This window comes from Cyprinodon tularosa, unplaced genomic scaffold (genome assembly GCF_016077235.1).
Source record: "Cyprinodon tularosa strain WSP-4 unplaced genomic scaffold, ASM1607723v1 ctg105, whole genome shotgun sequence".
NCBI classification, from domain to species: Eukaryota; Metazoa; Chordata; class Actinopteri; order Cyprinodontiformes; family Cyprinodontidae; genus Cyprinodon; species Cyprinodon tularosa.
This window is the reverse complement of record NW_024037838.1, coordinates 117,760-138,412: the sequence shown is the minus strand read 5'-3', so window position 1 is coordinate 138,412 and position 20,653 is coordinate 117,760. Positions and strand designations below refer to the sequence as shown.

General features: G+C 38.0%; 1 protein-coding gene across 6 annotated transcripts in view; it reads left to right on the top strand.

Moving 5' to 3' along the window:
* cacnb1 (calcium channel, voltage-dependent, beta 1 subunit) overlaps positions 1–20,653 on the top strand; it is a 46,856-nt gene that overhangs the window by 21,970 nt on the left and 4,233 nt on the right. For 3 of the 6 annotated variants that reach the window (XM_038284064.1, XM_038284096.1, XM_038284099.1), the window contains 10 exons: positions 7,103–7,222; positions 7,338–7,460; positions 10,136–10,272; positions 10,541–10,608; positions 12,460–12,620; positions 16,317–16,397; positions 16,477–16,535; positions 16,633–16,742; positions 18,050–18,058; positions 19,236–19,387. In XM_038284064.1, coding sequence (XP_038139992.1) covers positions 7,103–7,222; positions 7,338–7,460; positions 10,136–10,272; positions 10,541–10,608; positions 12,460–12,620; positions 16,317–16,397; positions 16,477–16,535; positions 16,633–16,742; positions 18,050–18,058; positions 19,236–19,387 — 1,020 coding nt within the window. Of the gene's footprint in view, positions 1–7,102; positions 7,223–7,337; positions 7,461–10,135; positions 10,273–10,540; positions 10,609–12,459; positions 12,621–12,990; positions 13,020–16,316; positions 16,398–16,476; positions 16,536–16,632; positions 16,743–18,049; positions 18,059–19,235; positions 19,388–20,653 lie in introns of all 6 variants that reach the window. The other 3 variants (XM_038284080.1, XM_038284088.1, XM_038284074.1) reach the window with 3 other exon arrangements.

Genomic DNA, 20,653 nt, shown 5'->3' with positions numbered 1-20,653 from the left:
TATACCAGTTATATAGATTGCATACCGTCTATATAACAGACTTAGATGTGGTTTCAACTTAAATTTGTTAGGATGAGACTAAGATTGAGCTTTTCACAACAACGACCCAAAGTCTTCATTGTACATAGATTCTAATGCAACTGTTTGATATGGTGAAGGATCATACCCCTTTCCCACTGGCCGAAAAACATGATTAAACCCGGGAACAATCGGTCAAACGACTCGGCAAGCGTACCGAGTTAAAATCGCCTCGGCTCTGATTGGCATGTTGTGGGAACACTAGGGCTGGGTTGACCTGTTTAATTACATGACACTATTGTACGCAACGCATGGACGTCAACACACTGGTAGCACTAGTCGCGTCTGAGCTAACACGCCAAAATAACTCTGTTTACATTTGATAAACATGGAGCAGCACTGGTGAGAGGGTTTCAGACAAGATATAGAGCGGAACAATAAAGCACACTTGCTAAGCTCTGGCTTCCATCCATGTTTCTCTCCGTTGTTTACTTTCTTGATGTATGTTGCACTGGTGACCCAGCATGATGGTGTCACCAGACATGCAGTGGTGGGGAACAGAGTATGTGCAGCTTGTCAGCGAGGGGTTAGAAACTGGTTTTTTTTGCCAGCTGTAAGGAAACCAAATGCTGATTGTTAGCAGATCAACCCATGTTTGAAAAACCTGGATTAATGGAAGTTTGTTTCTAATGCAAAGGCCCTGAGAACCTTGCTCAAGTTGACTTCAACCTGAGTTTCTTAAAATATGAGCTCATGATTTAAATGAGCATCTAAAGGCCTGTGTCAGATATCAGATATGGCTCATCATGTGGTCCAGAACACATGATCATACTAATGGATATCAAGCCCTTTTTATGGCTGTATAAAGCTTAAACCCTATGAGTTTAGTCTGTAAGTTTAGTCCCAGAGAGACAGGTTGTACGTTTGTTTCTTCTGTAGTTAAAGGTAAAGCTAGGTTTTTTTTTTTTTAGAATGTTACAAGGAACCAAACACATCTATTGAATATATCACTGTGAAAATGGGAAATTTTCATTTTCAACCATCCATTTAATCAAATGTGACCTTCAACATTAGTCGATTTTTATAGCAACTATAAGGTGACTTTTGAGCAACACCAATAAGTTTGAAACAGCTAAATTGAAGTTTGTTGTAAAACCCATTTTTTTATCTTTGCATTGGATTGAACTTACTGTGTGAAGTGGTTGTAGAGTAGATGAGCACCCTGTTATGGGAATACTTCATAAAGTATGTAAAAGCTGCACTTTTAAAAGGCCCTTGAGGAAATACAGTAGAGTACTGTGGATTAATGCAGAGCACTGTGATGCTGCAAAAGGCTTTAGATGTCTTCTTGTCTGTAACGGCTTCGCTGGTTCTCCAACTTTATATAACATGAATCATTTCAGTAAATACTAAGTTTTCATAGCACAGCTAACTTCAAAGATTATTAAAGCAGTATTACAACAACATGACATTTGTCTTTATTTCTTACACCTGTCCAACGGTGCAGTTTAATTATGTGTTTTATCTATTTGGAAGATAAAACTTCCAAAAATATATAAGCAATAAGCATAAAGAATTCAGAGGAGAGAATTCACAGATGTTTCTCTCCAACCCTGACCACAAAACCAATATGGCTGCTTTCAGGTTTGGACTGGGAACGATTTTCGACCCTGGCATTTTTCCATCTACACTGGCCCACTTATGGACCCCCCTCCTGAAAATAGAAGCACAGTTAAACGCGTCCGTCTCAAATGCGAAACACAGTACGAATACACACTGTGGATTAACCGATCTATCTTCAAGCATCACACGACAACCATCATTAAGACTTCTATAATGCGATTTTACTGGCTTTGGTTATTAACACGGACGTGACAGTGACTGCTGCTCCACCATCACTACATCAGCAGGGTTGCCAGATGCCACTGACACGTTTTACAGCCCAAAAAAATCGCCTGAATATACGAAATCTCGCTCAATTTGGACCAAAGTCTATTGATCTATATCTATTTATGATATAAATTCTTTCTTTCCCTGAAAATTGTACTCCTAATACTCTAGAAGCTAAATAATTTTAAGAATAAATAAAAATATTCGCATGTACAATACAACTTACAGCCTTTGATTAATTGAGGGGGTAAGTGAGACACTTTGCCAATGGAACAAGACAATTTGCAATTAAAATAAGAAAAAAATATTTCAATAGCATATTAACTAACTCTATTATTATAAGGTTGTGCTTTGCCATTCCATTGTAAATCATCTTATTTACCTACTCAAATTAAGGCTAAATAAACTAAATTTAAGAAATGTCAACTTATTTCTAGATGTTTTTTTCAGTGTAGTCTCCAGCCCCTAATTGTTGATCCCAGTAGCTCCCTAAAGGCTCATAATATAAAAACAAAAAAATCCTCCCTTGCTAAAGAGCAGGTAAAAGAACTGAGGACACAATTATCTTTGTATATAGAAGGCCAGCACATTTAAAGGGACATTCTGACTATTAACAAAAAGCCATTCACCGATGGCATTAAACAGGCTATGAGCGCTGCAGTGAACTCGCTTGTCTAGGATCTTTATGCTAAAACAGAGATTCTGTCTCCAATTGCTGATATCTAACTAGGCCTAAACTCTGTGGCTCAGATGTTGTGGGAATTATCAGAAGACAGGTGGTCCTTTCAGGGGAATGACTCTGTGGATTACAGTACAGCTGGCTCCTTTTGTGTCAATAGACTTTAATGACTTTTCCAAAAAAAGTTGAGTTTTTCACTCTACTTCCACTGAGAACAAACACTAAAGCTCCTTTTGGGCGGGATAAGCATTACCTTGGGACCACACAAGTAATAAATAACTTCAACTTCTTTTTATGTGTCAGAGCTGCAGTCGTTCCTTAAGAGCCGCTCTGACTGTCAATCAAAATTCCAAGTGCATTCTGTGTCATGAATCAATCACATGATGCTTTTGAACTAAAACAGAACAGGTAATAAATTTTAATGAAGATAAACGAATAAAATATAACGGAACTCATTTAATTATAGAAAATGTTAGCCACGACAATGAAGATAAAATACCCCCTATAACAGCATGAAGGCAGTAAGATGTCATAGTCAAAAAGCTTTTTGTAAAGTTTACCAAAGTTATTTTTCAATTTTTTACGAATGTTTAGTACAATGTAAAGCAGCCATACAAGAAACACACACCTAGAAAAGCTGCAACCTCAAACTGTCCCTCAAAACCACCCCTGTTTTTTTTTTTGTTTTTTTTTATCTACTCACCCTATATCCCCTATGTATCTGAGCTATATTTCTCCATATCCTCAGCCTTTTTATTTTAATGCTGTATGTAATGGGCCGATAGAGCTTTGCTGACCTGGGACCCGAAAGATTTCGTAAACCCTCCAATCCAGCCTTCATTTGGGGATTTGGTGTTTATAATGCTGCAAAGGGGTATTTTGTAGAAAAGAATTTTTTCTTTGAAAACCTTGTTTCAAACTATGACAGGATGTCACTCAGGATTTAGTTCTCATTGCAAAATGGTTTCAGGCTATACTGAATTTCTAAAATATCATTGCATCATTCACCATATGGTATATCATACTAGCTACCAAGAAAAGAAGGAAGTAGAGCAGGCAGAGAGTTGTTGATAGTACAGAAGCAAATAATCCAGAAACAACAGGCAAAGAACCAAGGAATCAAAAACGAGGAGACGCTCAGGGATACTAACTTATGGAGTAAAGTAATGAAGAGGATCCAGCAATGAGTAACTGCCCAGGAGGCGTAATAGAGGAGACAGAACAAAGGATGGGCTAATCAGCTGATAGGGAGCAGGTGTGGATAGAAGTAACTAGAAGGGAGGTAGGGGAAAGGAGACTGGCACAAGGAAACAACAGAGAATAACTCAAAAAATACAACACTGGTTGAAAAATAACACAAAATAGATAAGAAACCAATGACCAAGAAAACACAGAATGACATTAATCAAAGTGTAAGTTAAACTTAGACATAACTTTAAATAGAAGTCCAGAAAAGACGGAATCGTTACACCAGCTTTATTTATGGAGAACTTTAAAAATCCACCTGTTGAAAGTTCTGAGCATAATTAGGCAGTACAAATTTAAAAATAGTGAAATCATTCTTAAAGTTTGTATACAGTGTATAGATAAATACAAATCTTTGTTTTATCTTCACCTTTGCGTAGAGATAATGAATTGTTGCCTTTTTTCTACAGCATTATCCTGCCAACACTGTGCTTCATGATAGGGATGCTATTAGCCAGTATAGCTACTGAGGCCTACGAAATTTTAAAAGTGACTCATATTAACAATAAGTCCTTTTCACAATTCAGAACTATGTGTGTCAGACAAAAAAAAATAGATTGGATTTGTTTTAAAACAAACTTCAGAAGAATATCTGGTGGCAGACGTTTGAGAGAAATGTCTGACGAGGAATTTTCTTAATAAGCATCGCATATGGCTTATGTCATCTTTGTTAGAACTATTTTAAAAAGCCTACACCTAGTGAGTCACTTCTTCTGCCTGGCACATTCAGCTGTCCCGCATTCTTGTCACTACCTCCTACAAAGCGGCAGCAGCAGCCTGTCAGCTAAAAAACACACAACAAAAAAACTAGAGCACAAGTGGGACGGTTACATAAATTGAACACTTAAACTCTTCATATTCGAAGAGTGTATTGGGACCAGGCTCACAGGACGTGCAGCTTTTTATCCCGGCATACTTGTCTGTATCAGGGTCAGCAGGAGAGGGTCAAGTTACCGTACCTGAGTGGTGAATGTGCTGGAAACTTTAGCCACTTCATGAGAATTTTATATCCTAGCTGATATTATAAAGAGTTCCCGCTCCGTGGTATTGTTTCTACTTCAGGCACCCACACACTGAATCTTTGGTGCAATCGGATGGTTTCAGACCTTGGATACACTGCAAGTCAATTGTTATGCATCACTGTCAGTGCAGAATATTTAGAGTCACCTTACAAGCAATATGGGGGGCCTTTTGTGTTTCTTTATGTTCACCTGAGCCAGCCTTTAAAACTCAGATGGTTTGCTGTGCTGGCACCTGGTATAGACATGTTAAAAGGCCTGAATTGAGTATATGTCTTTTAAATGCAGGATAATCTGAAATTAAACCAGTTAAAAAAGGTTATTTATTCATTGGAGGAAAAAAGGATTATAAGAAGCTTGAAAAAATACTTTTTCAATAAATCAACTGTTTTCAAATTAGTGGTACCTAAAATAATCAAAATAAAAAATAATGAAATAATTTTTTTTACTACACCTGTGAAATTTAAACACAGGTTCTAGACTATTCTGTCTTAACCTGAATACATTCAATTGTAGCTCCAACTCCTTCCTCTTTTCATAGGGTCAATAGTAATACTGGACTGCTCGGCTGAATATGGGCAGACTTCAGCCTTCCTGACGTCATTACAGGAAGGAAATGCACAACTGACATTTGTCAAATCCTGAACTATAGACTTCTGAAAAAAACTACAAAAAAATGTATTACAAAAATGTATTGAATGGTTCAAGCTCTCAATTATAAAACCTAAAACATTTGAATGTGTGTCCAGTTTGTATTTCTCCCACATGGTTTACATTTGTTCACTGCTGTACTGTAAGAAATGGAAACTGTCATGAGAGATGTGCAAAATGAAATTTTGTTTTGTATACACTCTGTGTATACAACATGACAATAAAAGTTGTCTAAGTCTAAGTCAGAGTGCACATGAAAAAATAGTGTTTTTTTTTTATTATTAGTAAAGTTTTCTGTCCCTACAAAGGCACATAGGAAGCATCCGGTAGAAAGCCTCCTGCTTCCTCTTTCTATCTCCTTCCTTACTGCCAGCACTATTTGGAAAGCACTAATCACCTTACTGATTCGCTGCATTCAGATGGATCCAATGACTTTTTATTCCCTGCAGCATAAACATAATGGGTTTTTGCAACATGGAACCAGGTCTGGAGAGCAACACTGGATGAGAACATTAGTTCCGAATGCAAAAAAGATTTTTTGCGATAAAATAAATAAATATCAGGCAATTTGTCACAACCCATCGTCATTGCTCTGCATTTTCCCTAGAGGGAACTGTGTGTGACACAAATGATGTAAATGCAAATGCAAAACCCTGCAGCATAACCTGAAGATAGGGTGGCATAAAGAAGAAGGCAATGAGGATTATTTAAGATTGAAAAATGGTCAAAGGTGTATCTGTCCATATAGCAGCAGGAGGAGCCTGATTTCAAATGCAGGACCAGGGCAGAACCAACATAGTTAGCGGAAACAGGTTAGAACCAATCAGATCAGAACTCTGGATGTGACCCATAATGCATTTTTCAAATGAACGGTAGTTTTAAGTTTTAAAGATGTATCTAACTCATTTGACGTCAATAAAAATCGCTCCACTGCAGTTGCACTCTTGATATAAAGCCTAGTTGCATTATGGGTAATTCAAAGGCAAGCCTTTACTCCTACCTCCCGTGCTGGAATCGGTCCAGTCTGTTATAGACCAGAGAGTCTGAGCCATACCAGACTGATTTATGTGCTGTGGAAGTCTGTGAAGCCGGCCAGGCTACAAAAAAAATCCCTCTCTCTGTATTCTTTAAGCGTGAAATATTCAGTGGTGGGTAGAGTATCTAAAAATTGTCTTCAAGTTATACCAGTGCTGCTTCATCATATTTACTTATTCAAGTAAAAGTAAAAAGTAGCCTTCCAAGACATGACTCGAATAAGAGTGAATAGGTCATTGGTGAAAAAGTACCTAGTAACTGATCTAGTTGCTCAACATCATAAGAAAAGGAAAAAAAGATGCAGTAATATGTAACTTCTGACATTTGTTTAAAGAATAAAATAAAACACAAACACATAAAAACCGGTAATCACTAAGTAACAATTTCATGTGAAAGAAACTTCTAAAAATATATATTATTAAAACACTTAAAGTATGGTATGAGTGAAGAAGCATAAACCTAGTAGATGAAATACATGTTTGTTATGGTAGCAAGGTGTGATTTACAGACAGTTACTCCCACTTGCTAAAAGTTTCACTTTTATAAGGTATGCTGTGAATTTCAGGGCTCTGCAGACTCCTACACCAGCCGGCCGTCGGACTCTGACGTGTCCCTGGAGGAGGACCCCGAGGCTCTGAGGAAGGAGGCCGACAGACAGGCTCTTGCCACACTAGAGAAAGCAAAGGTCAGTTATCAGTAGGATAATGTTATGGCCCTTGTTGACCTGTGTGCCTTGAAATCTGTATGCAGTTAAGCCGCTCCCAGCATATTTATATCTGCTCCTGGTGATGTGATTCCAGACCAAACCAGTGGCGTTTGCTGTGCGCACCAATGTCGGTTATAACCCAGGTCCCAATGATGATGTTCCTGTGCAGGGCATGGCCATTTCCTTCGAAGCCAAAGACTTCTTGCACATCAAAGAGGTTTGAACATGACTTTCAATACAGTCTTTTAAAATTCTGTCAATTCTTTAGAGAACATAAGGTTGTAACTTTTTTCCAAAATGTCATCAGGCCGTGATCTCTGCAGCTGAGTCCACAAATGTAATGTTAGTGTGGAGTCAGAGCAGCCTGGATGATGCAGTGAAAAGGATGTCAGGATCAGGGCTTTGGCCTTCTGTGCCATAAAACAACTTATAGTGATAGTGGGTGGAAAGCCAATGAGTTTTTTTTTGCATTGCAGTATCATGCTGCACTGCCACGCTCCATCAAAACCATGGAAGGCCACGAGTGGGTGTTGGTAGCAACAGAAGCTGCAGTGCAGTAAGGAATAGCTGCTCCAGTTTACAGCAGAAAGAAAAAAATTGAAAAAATTACACAAAAGGCTCAAGTTTCATGTTTATATGTTGTATAAGTCTCAAATTACCAATGAATCATTGTGTCTTTGTATTTTCCTCTCAAGGTGCCAAACTTTCATTTAAAGTGGTCCTATAGAAAAGCTCTCAGCGCTTCCTGAAGCCTTTCTAAGTTTGTTTGTTTTTGCGCAGGTTACTTTTTCACTCATTTCTACTTGTTATGACACCTAAAATTGATGCTTCATTAGAAAAACAAAATGTCTTTATATTTATTAAATTAAATCCAGAAATAACACAATTTTACAAACATAAAGTATTCAAGCACCAACAGTTTAATTCCAAACCAGGCTATAATTGGTTATATCAGGTGTTAGCCGGATTTTATTCCTTATCATTTATTTTGAATCACATGCTGCCCAAACTGCTTTACAAACAAAGAGTGGCCTTAAGAGGCTAAAAGGGAAAATAAAGCCTAGATAAAAACTTTGAAACACAGTTAGAAACACTGAAGGCTTTTTTTAAAGAAGTAAATTTGATCCTGCAGAATGAAACGGTGAAGAAATATTAAAGCTTTGCATATTTTTGATCATGAAAGGAGGGAGGACAATAAGGTCTCCTGTTAAGATGCAATGAGTAAAGGTAATATTTAATCAGTTACAAGTTATAATTTGGAGGTTGTAGTTTTTGTTTTGTTCTCTTTTTGACAATCTGGACATTTTGGAGTGCATTTTATTTGCCCCATTTAAACCCTTCCATTAGATCTGGATGTGATTTCCACGGAATGTTAATTAGCAAGTCTAGTCCAGTGTTCATTTTTAATATTAGATGATCTTAAAAGGCATCAAAGGTTTGCTTACAGAGCACTGGGGAACAAACAGCAACATCACAGTAAGGGAACAGACCAGAGACTGCTGGGATGAAGCTGTGAAGAATGGATGAAGGTTAGGATATAAAATAGTTTCCTAATCTACTTAAAATGGCACATTGAAAAAGGAGAGCTTAATAAAAGATAAAACCAAGAGACTCATGGTAGCTCTAAAGTAAGAGTCAAGCTGAAGCTGAGAATTATTTTGACCCAAACCTGGTCTATATGGATCATGGGAAAGATTCATTAATCGTTAAATATGGATGCTGCAGTTTGTCTCTAGCCAGGCAGCAGACATGATTCAGGTCAGATGGGACTACATTTTAACATTGAAGGTACTGTGACCACTGGTGGCAGGATCATGCTGTGGGATGCTTTTGCTCTGCAGGAGAAAAGATTTGCAGAGATGAACGCACCTAAATATATCTCCAGTCCTTTCAGTTAGACTGACTTCCACCAATTCATTGCAGGTTGTTAGGCATTGCAGGCATTGCAGTGTTAGGCATTGCAGCTGGGCAGTCTAGGCCTGCCTAGGCCTGTCCAGCAGCAGAGCTTTTATGTAACCATAACATTCAAGATGGAAGCTGCAATGGAGTAATGTTTGAATGATTTATTTAGTTATGTTCTGAATGAGCTGAATTGATCTCTAATTAGCTGATCCAAGACTTTTTCTTTTTAGAAAAGACATCCAGGAGTTATCTGATTGGTTCTAACCTGTTTATTCAGTGTGTGAGTGTGTGCGTGAATGGGTGAATGAATGTAGTGTAAAGCGCTTTGGTCAAGTCTCCTAACTTGAATAAAGGCGCTATTTTAGTACATGCCATTTACCATTTACCATTTACTGATGGTGTTAGTCTCACCCTGGTCCCACCTTTGAACTCAGACTTTGTCTGCAGCTTTCTGGACTAATATTCCGTGTTTACGACAAAGGTTAGTCTGGCTATGTGGGCTAATTAGGATGACCCTGTCAAAGTTATCATTCAATTGAATCAATTAATTATGACAGTTCTTAGAAACTTAAGTTCACAGACTTTCTGCTTGTATTCCAAACTTAGCTTAAGCTAATTTGTAAAAAAAAAAAAAAAAAACTGCTGAAGATTTTAGTCTTTTTATGTTCAAAGCTAGTAAAGATGTGCAGCTGCACTGCCGAAAAAAAAAAAAAGTTAAAACAAAGTCAGAATCCATATTCTCATGTCTTGTTTTTTTTTTTTTTTTTTATCTTTTTGTCAGATTTGGAAAATAAATCTGTGCATTTCACATTTGTCCACTCCATTGGTTTGATTTGTCTCAGGAAATAAAAGTTTTAAAGGTTTTTGGTTCTTTATTTACAAAATCTAATGAAAATGAATTAAAACCTTTGTTACTTCAATTGTACCTCTGCTCCATCACGTTTTATCTGTTGCTACCTACTGATGTCCGGTTGTTTTGAATTTGTGCAGAAGTATAACAACGACTGGTGGATCGGACGCCTGGTAAAGGAGGGATGTGAGGTGGGTTTCATTCCCAGCCCGGTCAAACTGGAGAACACCCGCCTGCTGCAGGAGCAGCGAATGAGACAAAATCGGCTCAGCTCCAGGTAACCATGAAAGGTCCTTTGTGTCTACACAACCAGCAGCGCAAATAGCAGCCCCGCTTTTCAAAAAGGGGTCAAACATGAATCACTCCTGATCCACCAGGTTCTGTAAAACATGCTAAAATAGACAGAAGCACAGCTGTGAGTCACTTTATTTCTCTGTGCTTCTTCAGTGCATACCCACTGGCCTTTATCAGATATTTACTCTGAGTAACCGTGGTTATTTAGAATATGGATTAAAAACATGCATTTTAACCTTTTACGTTTACAGTAAATCTGGAGGAAGTTCGAGTCTGGATGTCGCCGCAGGAACTCGCAGGCCCACCCCGCCAGGAACAGGTAAGGTCAAAAAACATCCTGCTGTGTTTGCTAAGAAATGAGACGGTCGCTTGATTACTTAAATGAAGATGTTAATAAGTCGGTAGTTATCCAAGCATGATGATGAATCACGGCACGTCTCAGTGGGTTCCTGTGAGAAGTGAAAGAGGTCTTCAGAGGTCTGTCATTAGCACTCAGTACGCGACTGAAATAGATATGAGAGCAGGCAATGCTCATTAGAGTTGTTAAGTATGTCTGGCTTGTGTGAGTCTGCATCGCTGTGTCTCTGCAAAGCTGCTAAAACAAAAATAAATCAAAACATAAAAAAAGTATTGTGGATTTTTTACAGTTTTTTTTTTTAACAGATGGAGCCTCGAAGATTGTGTTCAGACATCTAAAACTAAAGTTTTGAGTGGAAATTTGGATTTACTGACATAGTCAGGGTTCTCAACCCTTTAAAGCCTGATTTTCACAAAATTAGATTTTTCATTGAACTTTCTGTCGAATAAATAGATATATATTTTCTATAATTATTTGCATCATTTGTGATACATTAGGCATTTCTGTATAATCTATAATAGATTTTCTATTCACTACATGTGTCAGATTTTTAGGGTTAGGGCTTTCAAGAACATAAACATCACACTGCTGATGTAGAGGTCTCAAAAACACATATTCACATTTGAATGATCCCACAACGAATAAATGCATGCAATATTGATATATTATTTGCACTGTTACAAATATTTAGATAGAATCCCTTTACAGAGCTAATAAAGTTGATTTAGACTGACTGGGTTCCAGATTGGACCCATGTTAGATTTTCTATATGTCTGATTTCAGGGCTGCATATAAAGAGCATTTTAGAAATCCTAACAATCCTCCAACTTCCTCGTTTTGCTGTAGTAAAAGTGTGTCAGCCCCACAGCTGCCACTACCAAGCTTTAGCATTATCACCTTCCCTCCTCCAAATGGATTTATTACCCTGTTTTTGGTGACTGTAAAATATTTCTTTATAAGGCATTTCTCTGCTCCATGTGGGCAGCTGCAATTTTCAGTCTAGATCTCAGGTGTTCATACATCTTCACTGAAGTCTTTGGACCTTCTCATACCTCTTAATGTTTGTAAGTTCTGTCAAACAAACCATTTGGTGCAGTTCTCAGTTCTAAAGATCATGTAGTTATATGTTGATCAGTAATTGTAACAAAAAAAAATTATTCTCATGAATCAGTAAAAGCTCAGAGTGGAAGATTGTAGACAAAACAGCGAAATCCTCTTGAAATTAGGAATGAAGTTTGTATTTTTGAGAAGTTATTTATCCGGGTCCTTAGCAGAGAGTTGTTCCTTCCAAAATCAGGTGGATTTTTGCATGTTTTTGGTTCGTGCAGCTGTCAGCAGTTTCCTTTGTTTCCAGTTTGTTACATAAATATTCTTTAACAATCATCTGAAGTCCTTTTCCTCCCAGAATCTAGAGTGGACCCTTTAAAACTAGACCCCCACTCCTCTCACGCCGCCACTTAGCTTGATTTCTTCTCTCCTGCCGTATGCTTTTTCTCGCAGCCTCTCCTGTTTCCCACTTCCTGCACATTGACACTTCAAGTTTAGCTGTGTTCACACTGAATTCACCTCGGTTCTTCTCGCTGTAACACCTGACATCTGCACCGCGCCTCATGATGTTCTGTTGTGTTCTTTTTTTTAAATAACTTTTACATTACAGCTTATGCCATCTTTTGCTTCCCTCTGGGGGCCTCTCACATGCCTTTTCCTCCTTTCAGTGTCCCTTTGTTATGTTTTCTTTTTTCTTTCACATTTTTTCATCCTGCTTTCTCTTCCTTCCCCTCTTTCTGTCGGAACGGTCCGCCCCACCGTTAGCTCCCGTGGACACGTCAATGGCAGCCTTTGACATTGACCCTCTCGACCTGGATGCCGAGGAGCCCCCTGAGTCCCAGGGTGACCCTCGCTCCCCCAAGGGCGTGTCAGGCAGCGTAACTTCCCCCCAGGCAAACGCCCACCGTCTGCCCTTCTTTAAGAAGGTAACATTAAGCAAGACTCCCTGGAACATCTTGCTGTGGCCTCCATCCTCCAACCTTCCTAAACTTGACCTTTAAAAGGCGGGTTAGGGGTTACCTCTCTGCCTCTCCTCCCCGTTTTTCACTAATTGCTCGCATTTTAACCCTCCCAGCTGCTCTGCCTTCCAAATCTAACCCTGTTTGGCCCTGGGAGACTCCTTCTCAATTGTTCTGCTGAGATAAGTTTGAATGTGTGTTTCTGTGCTAGAAATGCTACCCCTAATAATAACATCCCCTCTCCTGTATATTCCTCTGATCTAACCTGTCAATAACTAAACAAGCTGTATTTTTTGTGCTTTGTTTTTTGTCTCTTTTTGCTTGAATGATGCCATAGGTGGCCCAGCTAAACAGAAACAGAAGTCGGTGAGTCTCTGTTCTCAACACTAACCTCTAACATTTAATCATCTCCTACTTTATTGTCTCTTGATGTCCTGCTTGCAGAAGCTTTTAGCGATTGTTCGACTGCTGACGCTTCCAAATAATCATTGTTGCAAAAAAAGGTCAATAGAATGGCTTTTAAATCCTGTTGACGGCTCTGTCATTTCCCCTGAGCCCGTTTCACATTATCAGTGTGCAGATGCAGGTGCAGGGCTGGTTAGTCAGAGTGTGGCTGTAATGCATCCTGACGGGCTTTCATTCCCATTTATAATACCTGATATGAGTGATAGAAGAACACTGTCAGTCAGTGTTTCATGGTTCTCTGTGTTTTTAATGCTCGTCACAAGCTTTTATAAGGTTATTTAGGCAGCGAGACTAATAGGCATCATTCATGTTTACTGTGGTATTGACAGCATCAATTCTCCCACCACGGCACTAGTAAACATGAAGGAAGGGTCAAAATCTCACACTGAAAAATCCACGCAAATCCAACTTTGAGAAGGAACAGTTTGCACATTAAGAAAGATTTTATTTTTTACATTTTCTAGCCTGATATAACAAGTAGAAGCCCTGATTAGTCTTCTCTTTCACAAAATAAAATACATCTGTGTGAAGATCCATTTGAGTTCACTAAAAAGCCCACAGAATGACAGATCCTCCACTATACTAAACAGCAGTTATGTGTTGATTATACTCTCTTTGTTTTTACCCCCTACCCTACTGGAGTGTTTGCTAAAAAGAAACAAAAATATTTGTTTCATCTCACTAGAGCACTTGGGTCCTGTTAAAATCTACATGACAATGTCTGCAGGCTTAATAATATGTTAGAAGTAGTGTGAGTTTAAAATGCATCCTGCAGAAGGAGACTGAAGCAGGAGATTGGATATGAAATTATTCCACCTTGTCATCTTAAGCATCGTCTTCCGCTAATTCGAGATCGGAGCTCAATCGGGGCGTCCCAGAATTCTGACTGCCCTGACACTTCCCTCGTGTCCTCTGCGGGGAAGCCAGTGGCGTTCCTTTTCCAGCCGAGAGACATGGTCCCTCAGCCACCTCAACTGACTCCCCTCGATGTGCAGAAGCAGCAGCTCTACTCTGAGTCTCTCTCCTCACTCTGCAGAGGGAGCTCATTTATGTATCACCTTTTCGGTCATGACCCAGATTTCATGACCACAGGTGAGCATAGGAACGTATGCCAACAGATAAATACAGAGCTTTGCCTTACAGCTCAGCTCTCTCTTCACCATGATAAACAAGTGCAGCTGCAGGTGCACATCTGTCGGTTAAGATTAGAATTGTTTTGGTTAAGAAATTATTCAAAATTTAATAATTTAATAATTCTATTAGTATTAATATTTTCCGTATATCCTGGAAATTTTCTGTTTTTCTATTTAACATATCTTGGTCAGTATGCTGTATACTATCAGTCAAGTTGCTCAGAGCTCTAAATTGTGCTCTATTCCTGCTTTAGTCGTACTGAAGCAGTAGAGCTGATGTTTTCAGCTCAACAGCTTTGCCCCCTTTATTGACACAACCATTAGGACATTTTTACACAGCGTATTTTTGGCTCTGGTAAATAGAAATGAGGTGAACCGAGCTTCCGTTGTTCAGCTTTATGTAATGTAATGTTTGAACAGGTCGCTCCAGTGCTTTCTGATGCCTGAAGTGTTATACCAGCACACACAGAGAAGTGGGCACACCAGGAATACAAATCCAAAAAGAGAATCGTTTCCAGTTTCATCATTCTCAAAGAATAAAAGGCAGCTCAATGTTTTTACAGAAAATAAATTGTCTTCTGTAGAGAAGTGATGATTGCATTTATATATACTATTAATACAAGCTCTTAACTGATGACTGTTTATAAAAACCTTAAGCAGAAGCTGATTCAAGACAAGTAAAAACCTAAAACTAGGTACTGAAGAAAAGGAGATGGATTTAAACAACAAAAAATATATTAATTTCAAAATAACTCTAGATTAGAAGAGAAATTGTAAAAAAAAAACAACAACAACAAAAAAAACAATCATCCAATTGAAAATCATCATTAATAAATATGGATAGATTCCCTACTTGGAATGTGGATTTTCTGTGTGCGATCATACATGTTTGTCTTTCAGTTTTATTCCTAAAAGAAGTTTTAAGAATTTTCCTTTATTTTAGCTTTTAGTTTATTTCAGTTGCTTGAACTATATTGCTATGTTTTGCGCTCACTATTTTAGGCATAAGTGGTTGATTCTATCCGCGGTGTTAAATATTAGCACAGTGAATGATTGCTTGTAATTAAAAGCATTTAGAGAGCAGTACAAAGTTCTCCAGTTGTTTGATAAAAACGTTAATGGCATTAGCCTGGCCATAAGCAAATAAGCTTCCTAAACTCTTTTAGTGTTTCTTCGTATGAGCTGAGTCCATCTAATCATGGATTGTGGATTTTTAGATCACATTTGGGCAAATTAATATAATGCGCTCCATTAAGGTCTAGGCAGCATAAAAGGATTAGGAGACCATAACTTAGTTATGAAGCATTGAGGCATTAAAAGCTCCCTAGACTACAGGGTTTACTGCAAGTTGTATCTACATGTGGGATTTTATATTTTAGCACCAATAAGATGATCACTTTGCAAAAACTGAAACAAATTAGACTGCATTTTATATTTCCTCAATGAGGTTATTTCAGCTAAAAGATCAAACCCTTGTTTTTGTTTTAGAAAAAGAACAACTGTAACCATTTCATCAGCTAGAAAAACACATGTTTGGTGATATATCCTGATCAATGAGAACAGCAAAGCTTATTTCTGTTTTGTTTTTCCATAGATAGATAAAACATCCACATGTGTGCATTTGTTAATTGAGAAAGGAATTCTTAATAGGATGCCCCCATATATGTATTTTTACATGACCGTAGTAGCAATTAGTAATGTAATATGTCTGCAGCAACTGTTCCCATCTATAACAGAAAGAGGGAAGTGTGAAGCAGCTCTCAGACGGCTGTTTGAAGCTGCGGCGCGGTCACCAGGGCTCTCCTGACACACACGCTGGCGTCTGGTTTAATTATGGACACATTAATTATGGAGCCAGGGAAATAAAGGGCAGCGCTTTGAGTTCAAAAATCAATCCCTCCCTCTGAACACTCAGACAGTTAATAAAACAAATGGACTCCATCGTCTTAGACCAGCCATCCATCACTCTGACCTCTCACATAAGGAGGAGAAGGATTTATGTGTGAGTGTAACGTTGCATGAGCTTTCATTCTGACCATTTGGATGTTCTCCTTCCTTGGCTCAGATGGAGCATGTTCCTCCCTACGACGTGGTTCCTTCCATGAGGCCCATCATCCTCGTTGGACCCTCACTAAAAGGCTATGAGGTAACGGGGAGAAAAGAAGCACATTTCAGCCTTAATTTAATGTTTTTTTGTAATCGTCATGTCTGATTTTGCTACCTAGGTCACAGATATGATGCAAAAAGCTCTCTTTGACTTTCTGAAGCACAAGTTTGAGGGCAGGTAGGAGGTGCAAAAATAGATTATGACCTGTAACTCCAAAAAAATCACAATTTCTTTTAAGCTGTGTGTTTTTTTGTTTTGTTTTTTTCATTGTCAGGATATCCATTACACGTGTGACAGCAGACATCTCTCTGGCCAAACGTTCAGTCCTCAATAACCCCAGCAAACACACCATCATCGAGCGCTCCAGTACCCGCTCCAGCCTGGGTGAGACAGCCTGCTCTAAGAGTTAGACACAATCAGACAATATAACAAAAATACAGGGTTTTTCTCCGAAGGTGACATGATGTGGTGTAGAGAATATATCACAACAGAAAAAATATCTATCCATCGCGTTTCATTGCTGAGCATCTTTCATCATCCATGATTCACATCTCGGTTTTTATTTCCATAAGAAAAAAGACTCAACTCTAAGGTAGATTGTTTGCTGGTTTAAATATTGTAGGAATAGAGACTGATTTTATACTATTTTACAATAAACAAAACAAACTATTTGCTTTGAAAATAATTTCTGCTATCTAAGATAAAAAATAAATACAAATCTCATAATTACACCTTTTCTGAGTTAAGCTCAACTTCTTTCACTCCTGTTGCAGTTTGATTTAATCTTATTTTGATTCAAGAAAAAAGTAGGCAAAGGTGACCATAAAATGTAAAATGAATATCAATTTTAAATAAATAATGTGTTTTTATTTATTCTTTGTTAAGAATAAATAAAAACAGCAGTGATTAGAAGGCTGGTGAAGATTCACAGTCATCCAGGTCATGGTCATTCCACTAAAGAAAAAACAAACAACTGGACTTTGTTTTCCAAGTCTGGAGACGTTCCCATCCAGGAAGCTTTTTCAATACAAAATATCTAGATTAGCCTTGAGTTTCAAGCTTTATAGAGTAGCCCAACAAAGCCTTGTTATGGCTTAGAAAACATGCAAATTGATCCGGGAGAACAGGCCCGCCCCTTATGCCCCTAACGACTCCCCATTTTCAGAGGCTTAAACCAGTATCGGGTAATACAGGCTAACAAAGACCTCAAAGACTCCCCATTATTAAGGGGTGGACCTCTTCTGGTTCAATTTGCATGTTTTATATGTATATATATATATATATATATATATATATATATATATATATATATATATATATATATATATATATATATATATATATATATATATATATATATATATATATATATATATATATATATGATGCTTCTGTAAAGATGCTCATCAATGTCAACCACTGGTTTTGACTTAAGCAAGGTGGGCAGAAACATTTTAGGGAATATTTTCTTTCATTTGACACATATCAGGACTTCCTGGCTGCAGATGTAGTTAGACGGTAAAAAAGCGTAAACTTTAGACGTCATTGTATTTCATCAATAGACCTACAAGCTTTTATTCCAGCTCTGATCTTGCATCCTCTCTCTTTTCATGCTGTCTTTTCTGCCCTGCGCCCATCCTCCTCTCCCACCACCCATCCTACTCCTCCTCCTCTTCTGTCTTTTGATTCAGACGTACTGGGTACGTATTGCTCCCCTCGCAGCAAAACAATGAAGCCCCTCTCCCCCTAACTTTTTTTTTTCTAACTATTTTCATAATATGCTTATTTTCATCTTCGCCTGTCTGCTTGCCTGTCAGTTTCTCTGTTCCTCATAATTCTTTGTGACAGCCTGTTGTCAGGAACAAAAAGAACAGAATTATAAAAACCTCAAACAGGAAGTGATCAACTGAGAGACAAAAAAGCTTCCACTGCTTTAGGATGAGGAGAGAGAAGCATTAAAATAATGCAGCTTCTGCCACTATTTAAAAGGCTGCAGTCTTTTATTAGCTCATGGTGAGGGAGTTAGTTAATAAGAAGTATGAAATAACAGTCTTTGCTGAAATTAAGCAAAGCTCTGCCTGCTCTCCATTCATATGACCTAAGGTCCAAACTTCCTATCAGCATGCAGAGACCGCGTCTGGCCTCCAGCTTCAGCCCCGTCGGGAGGGGCTGTAATGTTTGCTCGCAGCATCTCTTAGCCTCTGTTATCTCCCTCTGCCGCTTGAGTTTTGACCATGTAGGCCAAGGGTTAATTCAATTTGTTCTTTTCTTTAATCTTTTTAATTCAAAACTAGAACTCTGGTCGAAAAGTTAAGTTCTGAGTTCTTACTGAGGAACAATGAAAACATAAAACACAAGCCATCCACAGTGTTGAATGATCCAACATAGAATAGCTACCGCCTTGCCTGTACTTTGAAACAAAATTTGACGTTTCATGGTTTTCTTTTTCTTTTCATGTTTCTGTCTTAGTGAAGTAGTGATAAATATCGCCTTATTGCAAGCTACTCAAAGTACCACAGGCATCTCATTTCTAAGTGCCTCCTTCCATCACAGACCTGAATAGGTAATGAGCCAAAAAAAAAGGTATAAAAAGGTCAAATATCTGAAGGGGGCAAATTAATGAGGATGCTGCAGTGCTCCATTTAGCTTAGCATAAATGGAACTGAAACTGTGGTCCAAACTGATTTATGTGGCTGGAATTTTCTTTTATATCCGCAAATAATTCAACATGCATGGTAGCCACTAACATCTTAGTAGTGTAGTTTTGCACAAGTTAGAGAAACGTCTCCTTTAGCCAAGATGCTTGTCTTCAAAGAAAATCAAATATTTATATGTTGTTTTATTTATGTCGTTTTTGTTTCTGCTTCCTGGACTCAGCTGAGGTGCAGAGCGAGATTGAACGTATATTTGAGCTGGCCCGCACCCTCCAGCTTGTTGCTTTGGATGCAGACACCATCAATCATCCCTCTCAGCTGGCCAAGACCTCCCTGGCTCCCATAATTGTTTATATCAAAATAGCCTCACCAAAGGTAAGATTTGCTGTTTTTCTCTACTGTATTTAATGTCAAGCTATTATTTGAGTGACCTCTGTTTATAGTGACTACAGTGTGGCAGGACAGTCTGAAATTTTAAGTGATTCAGGCTTACAGCTGGTCAGAGATGGTTTTAGCTTTAGAGGATAAATTTGTACAGCTGAAAGCAGATATGTACAAATGTAAGAGAGTTTAATTATTCACAATAAAACAAAACCTGCATTGAAAAGTATTAAAAAAGCTCCTTAAGGAGGAAGCATTACTCCAAAAGTAACTTAAAGTCAGATGAGTTTACAAATGTTATCAAGAACAAAGACATGTGCAGGTCTGATGGTTCCAAAATTGAAGGGTGTGGCTATAAAAACAATTTTAACTAAGTTAGGGAAAACTTAAATCCTGTTTTATACTCGAGGGGGCATGAGCCAGCAGTGACGAAATTGCATCATCCATGTGTTCTTCCAGATTTTTGTAACTCATTAACAATTTTCCCTCTAAGCTGGGCGCTTGCACAATTGTTCACTGCTGGCACATTCTGAGCACATAAGAACACCTATACAGCGCATAAAACATTCAACATAAACTATAAATTGATTAGATCAATAGAAAATGTTCTGTATCACTTTGAATCAGAGCTTCATTAGTTTTTCAACTTAAAACCAACACTGAAAATATGAGAAATACATTTTTCCCCGCATTTTGTTACAAAATATAGAGAAATGGAGAACAGCTATTTTTCATTGCTATACTAAATTAAATATATATATAAAATAGATAAGTAAGGAATGCATGCATTTTATTTTTATGTTGTTTAAGGCTCTTATCCCATCTCGTCTTTATGACCTTTTTCCAGTGGCGGCTGGTGTAGTTTTCTCCAGGGGGGGCTGCAGATTCAAAATAGATGTATACCAAAAACCAATAACCAATTAATCAACGTATACTAAGTTATCAACCCAGTATCACTATGGGAAACATTGCTCAGTACTAACCACCGTGTACCATAAGAGTTTAGAATAAACTAGATGCAGACTTTTGAATCACAAATTAATCATTACCTAAAAAATAGAAGAAAGTGTAACATAATAGAGACACAATGAACAGAGAAAGGTAAGATAAATATAAATTTGAGGTATAATAAGATTGTGCAAAAAGGGCCTAAGGGGGTCTTTCCTCCTTGTTTTTTTAACTCTGAGTCTAAAACTTCATAAGGAGAAAAACATAATGTGGAAAATACTGAAATAGTATTTTAGTACAAAATGTATGTAC